At 27.4% G+C, this 18,823-nt stretch overlaps 2 protein-coding genes across 4 annotated transcripts; one reads left to right on the top strand and one right to left on the bottom strand.

Moving 5' to 3' along the window:
* Positions 1–2,491, bottom strand: LOC108328131 (pentatricopeptide repeat-containing protein At5g15300). The gene has a single exon (XM_017561941.2). The coding sequence runs from the start codon at positions 2,389–2,391 to the stop codon at positions 832–834; it is 1,560 nt and encodes a 519-aa protein (XP_017417430.1). The 5' UTR covers positions 2,392–2,491; the 3' UTR covers positions 1–831.
* Positions 2,492–15,536: 13,045 nt separating this feature from the next.
* On the top strand, positions 15,537–18,079 carry LOC108328496 (NAC domain-containing protein 92). Of its 3 annotated transcripts, XM_017562369.2 has the most exons (5): positions 15,537–15,571; positions 15,678–15,819; positions 16,503–16,714; positions 16,822–17,090; positions 17,190–18,079. In XM_017562369.2, the coding sequence occupies exons 3-5, from the start codon at positions 16,528–16,530 to the stop codon at positions 17,772–17,774; spliced, it is 1,041 nt and encodes a 346-aa protein (XP_017417858.1). In that variant the 5' UTR covers positions 15,537–15,571; positions 15,678–15,819; positions 16,503–16,527; the 3' UTR covers positions 17,775–18,079. The 3 variants fall into 3 exon arrangements, with proteins under 3 accessions (XP_017417858.1, XP_052728400.1, XP_052728399.1); XM_052872440.1 differs by lacking the exons at positions 15,537–15,571; positions 15,678–15,819 and adding an exon at positions 16,102–16,390; XM_052872439.1 differs by lacking the exons at positions 15,537–15,571; positions 15,678–15,819 and having other exon boundaries at positions 16,102–16,714.
* Positions 18,080–18,823: the final 744 nt, after the last annotated feature.

Here is an 18,823-nt window from a genome sequence, read left to right as displayed (position 1 = left end):
TCTTTTTAACCAAGACAAGTATGTACTTTTATAAAGAACAACGACAGAAGGATTCTAGTAATTGAAAGTACTCTTAATCTTTTATGTGAACTAGGCTTATTTCTCATATCTTCCGTATGAATCCCTCTCAAAAGACCCATTGCGTGATGTGTTGTCAATTGAAGGAAAAAGTTCTGAGTAATGGATTAGTTTTTCTTGATCACTTACATTTCCTGGAAGTCGGCCTCTCAACATAACCAGCAACTACTCAAATTTTGTTTTTCTAAAAGCAACTATTTAGCATTGTTAGTGCATTGATGGATTTGAAGTGCATATGCCTATAGAATGCATGTTGTCCTCCAACTCCAGGCACATCAAATATTCTCCACTCACCACCCTGGTCCCTTCTCATTTGTGTTTTACCAACTCCTCTTCTCCATTAACTATGCAAGCTCCAAGCAAATTCCATCCAAATTCCAGTAACTGCATTATGGACAATCCTCATCCAGGCTATGAATTCAAATCTTGAGATATGAACAACTTTGTGATGGAATTATTTCATTCACAATGACTTGAAACATTGCAGGCACAAATATCTTAACAGACCCAAAGATCAAATGTAACTCCACCCAATCATGTTCAGTCCGCAGAAATAAATTGATATTTGTATGAATAAGCCAAAACTAGTTTCCGCCTGCAGTTATGAAGTTTCACTTTACGGTTATCAGTGTCACAGTGTGGAGTTGAACGTAGATCAATTTTAGATCCACCTACTACTTGGTGTCTTACCAAAGTGAAAAAAAGATATTTCAATAATTGATCAACATTCATGTTACCACAATACTTGACGCATCAACTGTGTGCCTCAACAAAGCTAGAGCCGCGATTTTTGGTCACACCATTGTCGTCCATCAGCTTCCTTATCTTCTCAGCCCCATTCCATTCACCTTGTGAAGCATATACATTTGACAACAACACATAGTCCCCACTTTGATTCCCTCTCATTCTGAGCAGCTGCTCATTTGCTTGTTTTGCCAAATCCACGTCTCCATGAACTTTGCAAGCTCCAAGCAAACTCCTCCAAATAATTGCATTTGGTTCAATTTTCATGGAAGCTATGAAATCAAACGCCTCCTTCAAAAGTCCAGCACGTCCCAGCATGTCCACCACGCACCCACAATGTCTAATGTTTGGCTCAATCTTGTACTTACTTCTCATAAGATGAAAATAACGATTACCCTCATCAACATTCCCGACATGACTACAAGCTGCCAAAACACCAACAAAAGTGATCTCATCTGGACAAACCTTGGTACTCTGCATTTCCCTAAACAGACCAAGTGATTCCTCAGCATGGCCATGAAAGGCCAACCCACTAATGACCGTGTTCCACGAGACCACATCTTTATCTCTTATCAACCAAAACACATGAATTGCTTTCCTAATATTTCCACACTTGGCATACATATCAACAAGAGCATTTCCCAACAACGTGCTAAACTTTCCCTTACTCATTTCGATAATCTTGGTGTGCACCTTCTCGCCACTCTCTAAATCCCCCAAATCAGTACAAGCACACACCAAGCTCAACATTGTTACTTCATCGGGACACTCCCCAACTGTACACATCTCATCAAACAACTCCAACGCCTCCCGGTTCAAGCCACGAAGCACATAACCACCGATCATCGTATTCCAACTAACAACATCCCTCATAGGAGATTCATCAAAAAGTTTTCTAGCACACTTCATCTCACCATTCTTTGTGTAGGCTGTGATCATCACATTCCATGACACCAAATCTCTATTGGGCATTTCACCAAACAGTTTCCGTGCAACACTCAAGTCCCCTCTTTGGGCATACCCAGCAATGAGTGCAGACCAAGCAACCACATCCCTCTTATCCGAATCATCAAAAATCTCAGTAGCAATCTTCAAGTCTCCACATTTAGCATGGAAAACCAAAAGGGTGTTCCTCACAACCACATTTGAACCAAACCCAAGCCTCAAAACCCTACCATGAACAGCGGAACCAGTTTTGACCCAGACCAGCTTGGTGCAAGCCTTGAGAACAAATGGGAATGTGAAGTTATCAGGCTTAACGGAACGCTGGTCCATCTGGGCATACAGTGCCACGGCGTGCAAGGGATCACGGCTCTGAGAAGAGCCTCTGATGATGGTGTTCCACATGAAGGTGTCTGGTTGGGGAATTTGAGCGAACATTTGGAGTGCGTATTGTGTCACAGCGGCATTAGCTGAGGGGCCGACCATTGACATGGCTGCGGCGAGGACGAGTTTTCGGAGGAATCCAACGTTGGAAGTAAAACCATTAACGATCATTAAGGCGCGAATTTGTTTGAGTGTTCCAACGTTGGTAACAGCAATGGTGGTGCCTTTTCTTTTTCTTATCATGCTTCCAAACTAAGGTCTCTTCACAATAAAGTTTAATTTTGTCACTGAGTTTGTTAAAAGCTGCATGAATATGAACAATGAGACGAACCTAACATACACAGATAATTAATCCAAACATGGCTTATGTTTCAGTTTAAATTTTACTTTAAGAAGAGATATTTTTAAATAAATTAAGATAAAGTCATTTTAATTTTTAAAAAATTAATCCTATATATTAATTACAAAATAACAAAATAATTAATATATAGTTGCCACTACCAATTTATATATATTATCCTTCTACGAGGAATATGCATATGCATGCTTAGCTTTCATGCATTCTATCTTTCACTTCCACACACCTATTTCAGTATATAAAAAATAGATTTATCATGTTTCTTTTGTTTTTTGAGGAACATTATCTTTCTCTTAAAGCAACTTTAGTTTGGAATTAATTTTATTTTATTTGAATAAGAAACACTCTTGGTATGAGTATGTGGTGTGTTTATTTGTTAGGTTTATCTTCTTGTGAACGACATAAACTTGTTTCTTTTCCAACACAGATAAATTTTGGAGAGAAAGACATTTTAACCTTTGTTTTAATTAGGTTATAAGGATATAGAATGAAATTTGTAGGATGATTAGAAATATATTGGATTTAAATGTTGATGCTCTTATTATTGTTAATAATTTATTTGAGTAGTAGACTTACATTTGATGTGTTGGTAGAATCTCGATCGTATTACATAGGTGTATAATTATCTATAAGATTTCATTATTACGTCCGTATATATAAGATAAAATAAAAGAATGAGTATTTTTCTCTTAAGTAAGTGATGAAAAACAAAATATTTATAATACTATCTGATAACGTATTAGTGTTAATTATGCCTCTAGAATTGTTAGTTATAAACGCGTTATTATACAAATGTATAATTACACATAATATCTCATTATTATATAAGTATAGAATTGTTCATAAAATATTTATCAGTACACAATTATAAATAAAACAAAAATTATATTTACTTTTTTATTTTGAGTAAGAGTAATATGATACGTCACTCTCTTCATTATATTAGAATTGTCCATAAAGACTCATTATTATATATAATTATAAAATGGTTAGTAAAAATTCTTTTATTATATAAATATATAACTATCAATCGAATTTTATTATTACATAAATAAAAAATAGTTAATAAAAATTAATCGTTACACAAAATTGCATCCAACTACACTAAATCTTAAAAAGACAAAGTAACTTTTAAAAGTAAAAAAATTATTTGTAGATATCCACCTATTAAAATTTTAATAACGTAACAAATAATTAAACTATTCTTACATTCATTCAAACAAGTGTATAATTGTCAATGAAATCCAATTTTTACATCAATATAAATAAGATAAAAGAGTATGTGTATTTTAATAAAAACAAGAGTGATAAAATCTCATTGTTAGATAATTTGGTACTGTCATGCTTATAGAATTTTTGATAGAAACTCATTATTAAATATAGGATTACTGATTAAATCTCATTGTTACATAAGTATACTATTGTCAGTAAATTTTCATCATCACATAATATAAATAAACAAAATGTATATTTATATTTTTCTTTTGAATAAGAGTGATGATGTCATTATTATTTTGTTAAAATTGTCGGTAAAAACTTATTGTTATATATAAATTTAAAATTGTCATTGAAATTTCTTTATTACATAAATATACAATTGTCAGTCAAATCTTTGTACAATGATAAATAATATCATGACACATAAAAAGATCAGGTCATAAAATCTATTATTACATAAGTATACAATTGTTAATAAACATTATAATTAACCAGTATAAAGATGTTAGTAGAATCACCTTTTCAAACAAGGACAATTATCAACAAAATCTCATTATATTATTTCATAAATGTAAAATGATAGATAAGAATTCATATCATTACACATATATTACACATATAGATCACATTTATAAAATCTCATCATTACATAAGTATCCAATTTTCAATAAATTTTATAATTGACTAGTATAAACGTAGAATCCCGTTTTTAAAATTGTAAATGAAATTAACATATCAATTTATAAGATAAAAAAATGTATGTCATTTTAAAAATAAGGATAGTGAAAAATTAAATTATTTCTAATACTGTTTGATAATTTGTTACTGTCATATTTCTAGAACTTTTGATAAAAACTTATTATTATATAAATGCATAATTACTGTTCAAATCTCATTATTATATGAATATGTAATTGTGAGTAAATTTTCATCATGGCACAAATACAAATAAAATAAAGTATATTTATATTTTCTTTTTAGTAAGATTAATAATTTCATTATTATTTTACTGAAATTGTTGGTAAAGACTCATTGTTATATAAATTTAAAATTGTCATTAAAATATTTTCAGTCAATTTTCATAATTATATAAATGGAAAATAATTAATAAGAATTCATCACAAATATAAAGATAGATATGATACGATTGTATTATAAAGTCGTGGAACTTTAAGAAAATAAAATAACTTTTAAACTAAGAAATCTCCTTAACAAATGATTAAATTCTTGTTTTTAAAAAAATTGAAAGTTTTTAAATTTTTTATCTTTAACTACTTGTATAAACTTATGTACGTCATAAAGATGGAAATGGTTATAAATATTATGAATAGTCTAACATTTACAAGCATATGTTTTGAGTTAGTGCATTACATGGTATAAGCATCATCTCATGCTGAATGTGTTGCAGATATTAAGTAAAGCCAGTACTGAGACATTTATCTTTCTGTTTTTTAATATCTTATTCGAATGGTGTTTCAGTGTTTGGTTTATATCATTAATATACAACAAATTTAACTATAACGGTACAAAAATATTATATATATATATATATATATATATATATATATATATATATATATATATATATATATATAAACTACTTTTTTTTAAAATTAATAACGATGTTGCACAACACAACTAATAAAATAGATTACTTTATAATAAGTACTCGAAGCTAGCTAACAAAGAGTAGAATAACAATTTTTCTTGTGTTGAGTAATTGATTATTTTATGGGTTATGATTATATTGGTTATATTTTGAATCTACACTATTAATAAAGACAATTCTTTCTTTTTAATAAACACAGTTTTTTCTAATTTTGTTATTTAAATAATTATTTTTCTAAATTAAAATAAATCTTATCATTTTTTAATGGTCTTTTATGTAAATTTAATTATTTTTTTTAAATACTGTTAATTTAAATATAAACTTTTTAAAACTAAACTAATTATAGTTATATGCGTGTAGCCATCTGTTTTTACTATTTAATGTAATCTGTGTTGAACATTACACATACCCCGAAATTGAATCTTAATTTATATGGTAATATATTGACCTCTTTATTACGAGATGTAACAAGTTTAATGGCTCTGAATTATAGGGTTTTTTTTTTTTTCTAGAAGTACAAGTTTACTATACCGTTTTCGTCATCCTTTATCATTATTGATATAAAAAAAATTACTCGAATAATTAGTATTACTTTATTCATTTCATTAATTATAAAAGTAAAAATGTGTGTTGTGGACATCACTCTAATATGCAATTAGGAGAAGGTAATGAGGTGGAAGATCAGACATAGTGATCCTTGTGATAGGAGAACTATATGAGCATTAATGGTGCTGCCAACATCCACTTTTTTAGAAGAATCATAAAACGTTGTAAACATACAACATTGTTATTTTCGTTTAATTTGATGTTCCTGTATATAGAGACAGGATCATGCACCTAATTTTATTATATAATAATTTGTATTTTTTTGTTCAAGAAAAAATTAAACAAAGACTTGTGGTTTAAGTTCATTTAGAGTTTCCTCATTTGATTTTGCACAATTCGCATCTACAATCACTTAATAAGTTGATTGGATTTAATTTTCTATTTAACACAAATAATAATTAAGTTGAGTTCAATTTTGTTTTATCTGACAACTTATCATAGTTAGATTATAGGTGTTGGATTAACTAATCAAAAACTATAATTTTTAAATATTTCAAAATAAGTACTTTTAGGTATTTCTTGCTTTCTATAAGGTAAAATCTATACTTATATAACATAATCAATCATATTTTGTTTTTATTTTTTAATACCAAGCAAAAGATAATTTTTATTTGATTTACATTTTAGAAAATGGAAATTTCAAATTTTAAATTAAAATAAAGTGAATTAAATTTACGTAATAGCATATAGAAAGGAATTAAAATTTTAATGAAACATAATTATGCGTTAAATAGTTTTTTGTTAGTTTTAAAATCAGTGCCTGTTAAAATTGGTACCTCTAAAAAGGATTATTATTTTTTATAAATACCTAACAATTAATAAATTGGTGAATCTGGTCCTACTTTGTTACTTTTAATTAACAGTGATATATTAATTTTAATAGTCCCGCATGCAAGCATACTAGTTCGTAGAAGAATTATATGCTAACCTTGTTAATTCGAAAGTAATAAAATAGTTAGGCCACTTTTTTTAATATTTATTGAATGTTGGGTATATAATTAGAATTTATGAGCATTTGGAGATATAGTTTAAAGTTAACGAAAAATTATATTATAATTAATTATAATATTTTAATTCTTTTTTTATCTAAAAATTATTATTATTTTAAAATCTAAATTATATAATTCTTTTCTCTAAGAACTTTTAGCAATCTTTTATGCTTTTTATTTTCTAAAGTCAGAAGATAGGAGGTAACATGGAATAAAACTAGAGGAGTTAAACAAAATTTTGATCGTGAGATAATTTTTTTTTGTTCTCTTTGAATTTTGAGCTCTTTTTTTTCTTGTTTTCGCTACACATGGTCAAGAAATCTGAACAGCTAAGAAAAGAAATGAACATTACTTCATTTTATAGGTTTTTGTTTTTGCAAAGGAGATTACACGATATTTGAGTATATTTATTTAATATCTTTTTTCGGTAAACTTCTTGAAAATCAAGTTGTTATAGGTAAGATAAGTTAATATATAATCACATTAAAATATCGATACTTTGACAACATTTTTTTGACAATTTTTTAACATCATCTACGTGTCATTTTGTGATTGGTCCATGTTGGTGTTTATGATTATTATTATTAATTGTGGAGTAATTTTGAATCAATCACAGAATGACACATAGATAATGTTAAAATGTTATCAAAAAAAATGTTGTCATAGTATCATTATCCAAATATACAACTATGTAAGTTTAAAATGAGAGTAGGTGTTTTGAAACTAAATGATTGATTTTGCTCCTATTGTTGAAATTTTGTCTGAATGATTTAATTGTTGAATATTGTTTGAAATATAAAAATTAACATATTGAATTGATAAAATTAAAATAGTTTTGTAACATTTCATTTAATAATGTAAAAACATTAAATAAAATATTATATAATTAAAAAACACAAGTATGGATAAAGAAAATATGTGATCGATTTATTAAAGTCATCTCATGACATATACTAAACTAAGTGGTGTACATATATAATTTCAAATAATGTTAGACATATAAAGAGTATACAACAATTTTTTTTAAATATTGACCAAAACTAAGACTACAAGTCTTATATCTATATCATAATACTAACATCTTTTTTAAGAGATGTTTTAAAACCTACATCTTAGTGTGCTGACACCATTTATATAATCATTACAAAAGAAGAATTCCAAAAAACAGAATAGAAACACAAAAAGAGAGAGTAAGATAATAGATCAAAAGATGTATTAAATAATAGATAAACAATTCATAATCATACTACAAGATTTACACAAATTATAAAGCACAAGCCACAAAGATAAAGACTATTTTAGACTCAATCATCTAGATAAATCGCATTAATGTAGGACAACTTGGAAATAATGTACTTGTAAGATAATCCTTTATTATCATAAGAACTACATTGTTCTTTAGACTAGGAACTCCTGTTACCCTTACCTTGTAATACATCCTCTCTGTTTGAGTATGAATGATTAGTGGAGTCTCAGAACATCATCCATTGTATGTCCCTACTTTAATGAATACTCTATGAAACATACTTCAAAAAGACTTTTTATTTGGAATTCCCCTACATTCATCCTTTCATATCTAATATTTAGATCGGTCAAATAAGTCCACATAATGGGATTTGGCCCTAATCCACGTAATGGGATTTGACCCTAACCCATGTGGGTTGTGGCCAAAAAAGCCCACTAGACCAAAAAAATTATTAGAAAAGCCCACATGATAAAATATCCTCAAAGTCCTATGCGTTAGGGCCAACTCATGAACTCTCGTTTTTAGAATTGCCAAATATAATTATGTTACCATTAATATTAATTTAAAAATATAAAAATCACATAAAACAATAAATAAACAAAAAATCACTGAATCAATTGCTATAAATAAATAATTAACAAAAAAGTGTTTTCAACCTAAAACAAATACAATAAATAACTAAATAAAAACTCTAAAATTTCAAATATCTAGATAATACTTGTGATTTTATTATATTATTTTCTCTTTATATATTTAATAACAATGTTTATTTTAATTCTAATTCAGAAAATGAAAGTGTTTTATACAATATATTTTTTGATAAAAACAAAAAGAAAACAATATCATCACGTATTATTCATTAAAAACATGAAAACAACTCTAAGATCATGTTTACTAATTAGTTGACTTATTATAGAAAAAAATCTTGTACTGAATTAAAAAAAAATTATTTTACATAATGAGAAAATTTACTCTCTTCTCAATATTTCTTGGTAATATTCTCAAATGTAATTTTTTCTAACCATTTCCAATATCATAGTAACTTGAACTTATTATATATATATATATATATATATATATATATATATATATATATATATAATTAAATTGATAAATATTTAGTTATTAATTTCATCTTTTATTTATTTTATTATGTTTTAGATATTTTTATCTATGTCTAATAGTTTATAAACACATATGATTTTTTTAAAAAATATTTACTCAATTCTCTATTTTTTATAATTGTTAACATATAATTTTTTTTAATTTTATAAAATTGTGTGTATTTTTATTCAATTTAAATGTTTGAAAATGTTAATGTTATATTAATATTGTTTTATAATAATATATTATTTGATTTTTTTATTATTGATTTTTTTTGAGAAAAAACGTTTCCTTTTAAATTGAGATGAGCTTATTATAATTTAGATGTAAAACTAAATATAAGTTAAAATTTTATTTATATATAATATTTTTAAATAGTTTATAAAATTAAATTTATAAAAACCGTCAAAACAAGAAAGAATTAAAATGTGTTTTACAATTGTTTTCAAATATAAGTAATTTCTAGACCTATAAAAAATAACTTATTCTGAACATTTTTTTTTCTTTCAAAATATTTTTATTTTTAAGCTTAAATAAACTTAAGATATATTATATTTTCAAAATTTTAAAATAATAAAATTATGTATTTAAAATATGATTATAACTAAAAAATTATTTTGAGTAACTTTTTATGGAATCAATATTTATATATTTAATATATAAAATTTTGTTTTTTATTTAAATTGTAATAATTATTTATTTTAATTTCATATAATTTAATATATTTAAATACATTAAATATGATTTTAAATATTTTTTTATTGTTTTCTTTATTTTCATTATTATTACTGTTATTTTAGTTATTATTATTTTTTTAATAAAACTATTATAAAAATATAAATCATATTTTAATAATTTATAAAACATAAAAATACAATAAATAATATCAAAAATGAAATAGTTATTTAATTTTAAATAAAAAAATAAACCTTTTTATTTGTTTATCGGATATGAAAAGTCGTTAGCATATTTTACGATTTCGGTATCCGAGTTTTTTAAAATTTTGTTTTTTATTTAAAATTTTATAATTATTTAATTTATTTTAATATAATATAATTTAATACATTTAAATATATCAAATCAAATTTATATTATTATTACTTTTTTATTAATTATTACTACTTTTAGTTTTACTATTTTATTTTTATTTTTTTAATATAACTATTATTATAATATACATCATATTTTAATAACTATCAAAATATAAAAGTATATTAAATAATATTTAAATTTTAAATTAAATTATATTATTATTAAGGTGGTGCAAAGTTACTTTAATAAGAAAGAGAAAAAATGAAAAGATATTTATTAAGATTAAAACTGTTTTTTTTTTTAAAAGTTAGATGTGTAAGGTGAAACACTTTATAAAGGAACAGGGTAACCCATGGATTAAAAGCTTAAATGACACATCTACTAATATTTCACAAGTTCAAATTATCTACAACATTTAACACATTCCAAAATAATCACCAAGTTACATATAAAAACATTTCACATAAGAAAAGATAATTTATCTGATACGAGAATTGTCAATGAAAACTTGTGGTTAGATATAAGTAAAAAATTAGCAGTGAAATCTCTTTATTACATAAATATATAACTATCAATCAAATATCATTATTATTTGTTGAGATTAGTTGTAAAACATGAAACCTTCGTATAATTTTGTGCTATTAATGATATATGTTTTTCCAATTCATGTTAGTATTCAATTTTCATCCTTAATGCTTGACGTAGATTATTTTCGTGCTTGATTTGTTTTGAGATATTAGGAAATATCTTTAGAATCTAGCCTTGAAATTGAATGTCTAATGTGTAACATCTCGTAATCTCACACTTGATAATTCATAATTGATATATTGTAGCATTACATTTAAGGTAACATCCCTTGATCTCACACTTGATAATTCATAGTTGATATATATATGTATATGTATATATGTTTTAAACTCAGATTTCAACTATAAACTCATAAATATAATTCGAATTTTTCTAACTTATTCTTCTATCTCTTTCTTCATTGACACTGAATCAGACGACATTCCTCCATCTGCTCCCGTATAACGAATTATACGATCATCGCACATACACAAACACAAACAAGTAGGGTGAGTTAACATGCAACCAATCATTTAAAAAACATGCATAATTACTTTGATACACTCAACAAACTTCATATAATAATTATGTCAGACACCCTCATACCATCATACAACAATCGCATCATAGATACTCATCCATTACTTTGATACACTCAACAAACCTCATATAATAATTATGTCAGACACCCTCATACCATCATACAATAATCGCATCATAGATACTCATCCATTACTTTGATACACTCAACAAACCTCATATAATAATTATGTCAGACACCTTCATACCATCATACAACAATCGCATCATAGATACTCATCCCACAATACCATAATTACTAATAGATACTCATCCCACAATACTTAATAGATACTCGTTCCACAATACTCAATAGACACTCATTCCACAATACCCAATAGACACTCATTCCACAATACCCAATAGGCACTCATTCCGATGATATGTTGATGAGCGGTCACGGGAGGTTATGCACTTGTGTGACTTCTACTTCTTCTTACAAATACACTTCCAAAATACTCCATACAATCCACAAGGTTAGTCCTCAACACTATGTCCAAAACCGGCACATAGACTAGGACCTCCTGCCCCTCTCACCACATAATGCATCCTTCTCTACTTGAGACTGGATGATTATTAGAGTATCAAGATAACCTCCAACTACAGGACCCTCAACATCAACATATACACAAATACTATATCATTACTGAATCTCTCCGCGAGACTCATACCATACTCATATTCCTCAACTCACATTATACCCTTACAAAATCTCCTCATAATACTCATATTATGTTCAGATGCATAAATTCAAATCCAATATAATAAAATCCAATAATCGCAAAAAAATCATACAAAATGAATATATCACAATAAATTAACAATACTAAAATATCACCATAAATGGTCATCGGAGAAGAATCAAATGTTTGACGAATCAAACTCACCATAAACGTCAGTACATATGACTAGTCACAACTTACTGGATTTGACCAGGGCTGCTCTATGATCAGGGATGTACCAACTCTGGCTTTTAAGTTTTCTCTATCCTACCATCACAATTATAATTCATAATTCCATATCTACCACAATAACATCAATTCATCAGAAATTTTCATTCCAACAAGATATATTGCACAATAATTTAACAGTACATAATCTGTTCAACAAGATTTAAGTTAAAAACTCGTCGAGTAGACTTCCAAGAAAGAGAGGTGCGTCACAATGGACAACTTAAGTACCAAGTCTTTCCTTAGCCAAAGTGTTCCTCAACTAGTTTTAACAAATTTTTTATTTACAGATTCAAAACAACAGCATATAATATTAGCACATAAATTCATTATAGATAGATATACCGTAAGCACCTATGTTTTTCATTAACAGTATTCACACAGAATTTCAAGACATGAATAGTAATAAAACAATACTAAATCATAATATAAAAGCTTAGAAAGGTTAGCTCCCCTACCTCTATTCCAGACTTAATCTCTTGCTCAGAATTTGTTTCCCCGAAAACCCTCCAGAACCTCTACTCTTCTTGCAACTAAATTTTCTTCCTAACTCTTTCTTCTCTATTTCTCAAGCTTTCTCACTTGATTCTTCCTCTCTTTGTGCAGAATAGCCTCCCCTCTCATGGCTATTTATAGTCCAAAAATTTTACTATTCACCAATTTTTTAATATTATTTATTATATTAATATTTTAATCACCACTTCACATATTGGATCTCTCAATAATGCCTTCAAATCTGAGTGCTTTATCCACTATCAATATTTTAATATTTTTTTAAGAAAAAGGTAGAAAAGAGTTTGAACCCATGTTCTTGAAATTCCCATAATTTTCTATCATTTAAGCTACCAAAATTTCTTATTTAGCTTTCCACATTTTATAAACTTATTATATTTTTCATTCACAAAGAAATTTATTACTACTAGTAATAAAATTGTTACTATTAAGGTAAATATTTTTATGGGTCTTACATAATGAATACTTGTATTTAGAAATAGAACTTGATTCATGGATAATTTTAGACTCTTGTACTTAATGCATGGTTGCTTGTTAATGATTCAAGGAATTGGAACTTGATGAGTTATCATAGGCTAAAAGACTATAGGGATAAAATTTGAGTATGTTTATGAGTTGATTTTGGCTTGAACATGGAATGGAGATGTTTGTCAATGCCTGAGAGTGAAGTGAATGAACTATAGTCACAACAAATTGTAAATAAACTGTTACATTTTCTTGCACATCAACTGTTTGATAAAAATACTAAAAAGAGTTTCTTGTGTTTGTGTGAACTTTGTGGTCTAATTGAGTTAGAATGCAAGAGTTGTCGAATATTGCACAAGTCCCTTAGGAGAGAACTATATTTATTATTTGTTACGCTGCGACCGGTGCACTTGTCGTTGGTTTTGTAGCCAACAATATGTTGTTAGAATTATTGATTAGTAGATAGTCTTATAGAATACTCAAATGACACATGCGATAGAACAACATTCACATACATAGGAAAATGCGCAACTAAAAGAAAAATAATATAAACTAACTTAATCTTTTGTAGAAACTAATAAGACAAATTTAAAGACTTGTCTTAGTGATTACTTAGGTGTTCTTTCAAACAGATGAACTATGAGTTAGAAGATTTAAAGTGAGGGTAGAGAACTATTAAGAGAACAAATTTTAAAGAAATGATATATTTAAGATAATAAAACTCACTAATTAAAATTCTATTTATATTTTAAAAATTTTAATATTAAAATAAGCATATTCCATATTTAGAACACATGATTACTTCTAATACACTATTTTTTAAACTCTTACAAAATATCGTTTTATAATTCATATAGCTTGTTAAAATATTTTAAATTATTCACTAATAAAAACAAATAATTATATATGAACTAACTTAGTTATAGTTACTGAAAATTAGATTTTTCAAATTAGTTTGTTAAACTAAGATATTGAAATGAAGAAATTGGCCATATTTATTTATATTTTATAATATAAAAAACATATATAAAAGCAAAATTTTCCTTTGTATAGATTTGTGATTATGTTACACATTCATTCTTTCTGGTCTCTTTTTCTTTTATTGATCATATTTTTAACATATTATTTTTTTAAGTTAACAATTAATTATTATAAAATTATTATTATTTTATATATTAATAAGTATATTAATTTTAATATATTTTTATTTATTTTATGTGATTTTTTAAAAATTTAAGATATTTTTAAGAAATTTAAATAAAAATAGAGAAAGTTAAAGTTATCAAATAGAAACATAAAAATGGGGTATGAAAGATAAGATAATTTTTTGTAGATATTCAAAATTTTAATTTTGTAACAAATAATTATCAGTAAAAACTCATTATTACATAAATATAAAATTATAGGTAAAATTTCACTGGTATATAACTTTTGCTAGAATGTAATACATTTACATGTATATATAGTATAGATAAACAGAAATAACATATTTGTTATTTTGGTAACCGTGATAATATGTTATTATCATTTTATTACAATTGTCTATAAAGATTTATTGTCATATATAAATATATAATGAGTGGTGAAATATTATTATTGTATATATATACAACTGTCAAACCTCGTTATTACATAAATATAAAATTCAGGAATATTTCATTATTTCATAAGTGTATAATTGTTGGTATAGAATTTCATGATTACAAATGTATAGATAAACAAAAAATACATTTATTTTTCTTCTGGTCTAAGTAAGAGTGATAATATGACACCATCATTCTACTGGAATTGTGGGTGAAAACTTGTTACATATAAATAAAAAATTGAGTGAAATCTCTTTATTATATAGATATACAACTGTCAATCGAATATCGTTATTACATTAATAATAGATGATTGATAACACTTCATCATTACACAGACAGAGATGACATATGATTATACTGTAAAATCGCCGAATTTTGAGAAAATAAAGTAACTTTTAAAACAAAGAACTCTTTGTAGATATCCGGAATTTTAATTTTGTAACAAATAATTAAAGTATTCTTGAAAAAAAGTTAAAGTTAAATTTCTATCTTTAACTTCTTGTATCATCTTATGTACGTTAAGAAATGTAGAAATGACTATAAATAATTGAATCATCTAACATCTACAAGCACAGTGTTTTGAGTTCTGTTCCTTTATACGGTATAAGCATGATCTTATCCTGTATTCAGAGTTGCAGATATTAAGTAAAGCCACTAACTCATTTTTCTTTCTGTTTTTCTATTTTGTTATTGGTATTGTGTTGCAGTGTTTGGTTTATAAACAAAGAAGGTAAATAAGTTGAAGAGCATAGGAACGTCAACATTTACCAACAGGCTAAATTGGTGACTGGTGACTCTGTGAGGTGTTCTTAGCAATCATAGAAAAGGAAACTCTACACAATTTGTAAGGTACGAAAATCATTATAAAGTTAAATCAACTTCTAATCACTCTAAAGTTTAGGTTGTTTTCATGTCCAATTCAATTTTTAGCCCCTTGTTAAACACGATGTTTTTGGGATAAAATATGTTTTCAAGATATAAAAGCAAACTATATAATTTTAGAAAGATTGAGAACATGTTTATTATTTTACTATTCGTCACGCCTTTTTTCTTTTACGGAAATAAAAAATGATTGTTTTTACTCATGATTTTCACCTTTCAACTTTTGAGTACTCAATCATGTACATATGCAGGCATGAAGGCTCCCCAGTTACTTGTCAACAGTGGTTATGAATACCCACAAAAACCTGTATTTAAGGAGTTTGTTTCTTTTGTGCACAATTTTTCCTTAACACCATATTCATCAAATTCCTCGAAAAAAAAAAAAAAACTTTTTGTTCATTCCCTCTAGTCCCTTTCCCCTTTAGGTTACATAATTCACAATCAAATGCAGAAAATTTGTAACCCCTCAAAACCCAAAACCTTTGTTGTTTTTTGTTCTTGCAACTAAGACAATAGTGCTTCCTTATTTAACAGAGTGGTCGGTTCCCTTGATTCACATGTGTTTGAGAATTGAATGTGTTCTTTGCGTGAGCACACAAATTTACGAGTTTGTCGTGTTCTGTTTTTCATTTGCTTCTTTGATGAAACAGGGGATTTTGGTTTGGGATTGGATCAATGGAGAACGTTTACAAACCAAGTAAGGAAAATCAGAAGCTTAACTTGCCAACTGGTTTTAGATTTCATCCAACTGATGAGGAGCTCATAAAATGCTACCTCACAAAGAAGGTTGCTGACAACTGTTTCTGTGCTGTGGCCATTGCTGAGGTTGATTTGAACAAGTGTGAGCCATGGAATTTGCCTGGTGTGTCCATCATTTCGTTTCATTTCTTTTTTAATTGAATTCTTGTTGTAGCTTGCTTTGACAGTGAATTGATGATGCCTTTTTACAATCATGTTTGGTTTTTGAAGCATTGGCTAAAATGGGGGAAACTGAGTGGTATTATTTCTGTGTGAGGGACAAAAAGTACCCAACTGGTTTAAGGGCTAATAGGGCCACTGAGGCTGGTTATTGGAAAGCCACAGGAAAAGACAAGGAGATAATAGCGGAAAATGCACTCATTGGGCTGAAGAAAACCTTAGTTTTCTACAAGGGAAGAGCTCCAAGAGGTGAAAAGACAAACTGGGTTATGCATGAATATAGGTTGGAAGGGAAACAGAATCAATACCAATATGCTAAGGTATGATTTATTACATGGTCTCTTTTTTGTTTACTTGAAAACTTCATTAACATTTGTTAATTAAGGTTGTTTTGTTTTGAAATTTCCCCCATTTTATAGAGCGAATGGGTGGTGTGCAGAGTCTTTGAGAAGAGTCCTTCTGGGAGGAGATTGCACGTTAGGAGGTTGAATTCCTCTGGAAACGAATCATCATCACCTTCTTCTCTGTTGCCTCCTCTGATGGATTCTCCTCCTAACAACAGTGAAACAAGAACCACTGCTGGTGAGTTGTCTCAGGTGATCAGCCGTGATCCAAATCATACTGTGGATAAGAAGAACACACATGATGACATTGTTGAAAGCATGGAAACTCCTATTCTGAACTTGTCATCCTCTGCAACACCTTTTGCTGTTTACCCTTTTGGAAAACCAACCCTTTCGGTCGCAGACCAACCAGCCCAGATTGCAAACCAAATTGGGAACTCACAGTACCCAGATTATTGTTATATGCCTCAAGATCAGTCCTTGAAGATGCTGATGACTGGAAACCATGAACCAAGTGCAAAGCAAATTCAGAAAGCAGAGTTTTCTGATGGAAGAGAGTTTGATGCTGATATAGAAACAATGCTTGAGAATCAAGAAATTCATGAGCTTGTGCAGGGCATGTGGGCACCGATTGCATGTGGAATTACTGAAGAAGGTTAAGGAATAATATTTAGTGTAAGACAGAAAATATGTCAATTATATATTATATGATACATATAGGTTGATCCCTACAGCTGCATGAACATTATAGGAACTATGAGAAATGCATAAAATCACAGCTGAATAGTCTATATTTTGCAATATATATATATCTTAATCCTTATTTTCAGCATTACAACCTAGTACCCTATACCTCAGCTACTTATAGATTGAAGAGGAAATCCAGCACCCTTCTCTCCCTTTCTCTGCATTTTATATGTAATTTTTATTTTAAAAACTAAATTATTATGTAGTTTTTATTAAAATTTACTTTATTTGTAATTTAATTTAATCAAATTATTCCTCTTCTTCTTTTATATATAATTTATTGTTAAAAGTGAATAATATTATAATAATGTAAACTAAAAAAAATTACTGGTAAATTAATTTGTAGTTCAATTCTCTGTATTCATGAGGTAATAATTTCTTTACATTTTGTAGTATGCTTTCAAATGTAGCCTAGTTGTGTTGGTACATCTCATTTAAAATCACCTTTTCAAATAAATAAATACGAACTTATGAAAGTTAATTTACCCTTTTCAGTTAACATTTCATTAGTAAAATTCCCAATATGATCCTACATATTAAAATATTATAACTTATAATTTATAAAATATTACTGTCCAACATAAAATTTTACAAAATAGAAAATGTTGATGATGTTTTATATATGGTCACCTCACCCACCCATACTAATCTAGTTCCGTCCCTAATTATAAGTAGTTAAACCATGTTTAGGGATTGTCAAAGCAACTTTTGGATTCAGGATTAACCTACCATCTGCTTTAGATAATGTGGTCTTAGTCATAGCCAGTTACTGTAGCTAATGTTTGGGTAATTTATTTCAAATAAATACAAGTTTAATGAACAGTAAAATTGTATTAAAATAAAAATAAAATACATATTATACTCGAAACTTTTTAATTGAATGACCACAAAAAGAAACGAGCTTAATTAATAAATATGTATTGTTTTGTGGACAGATTCCTCCATAAAAAGAAGGTAATTAT

The sequence above is a fragment of the Vigna angularis genome, chromosome 2, assembly GCF_016808095.1.
Source record: "Vigna angularis cultivar LongXiaoDou No.4 chromosome 2, ASM1680809v1, whole genome shotgun sequence".
NCBI classification, from domain to species: Eukaryota; Viridiplantae; Streptophyta; class Magnoliopsida; order Fabales; family Fabaceae; genus Vigna; species Vigna angularis.
This window is presented reverse-complemented; position numbering and strand designations above follow the sequence as displayed.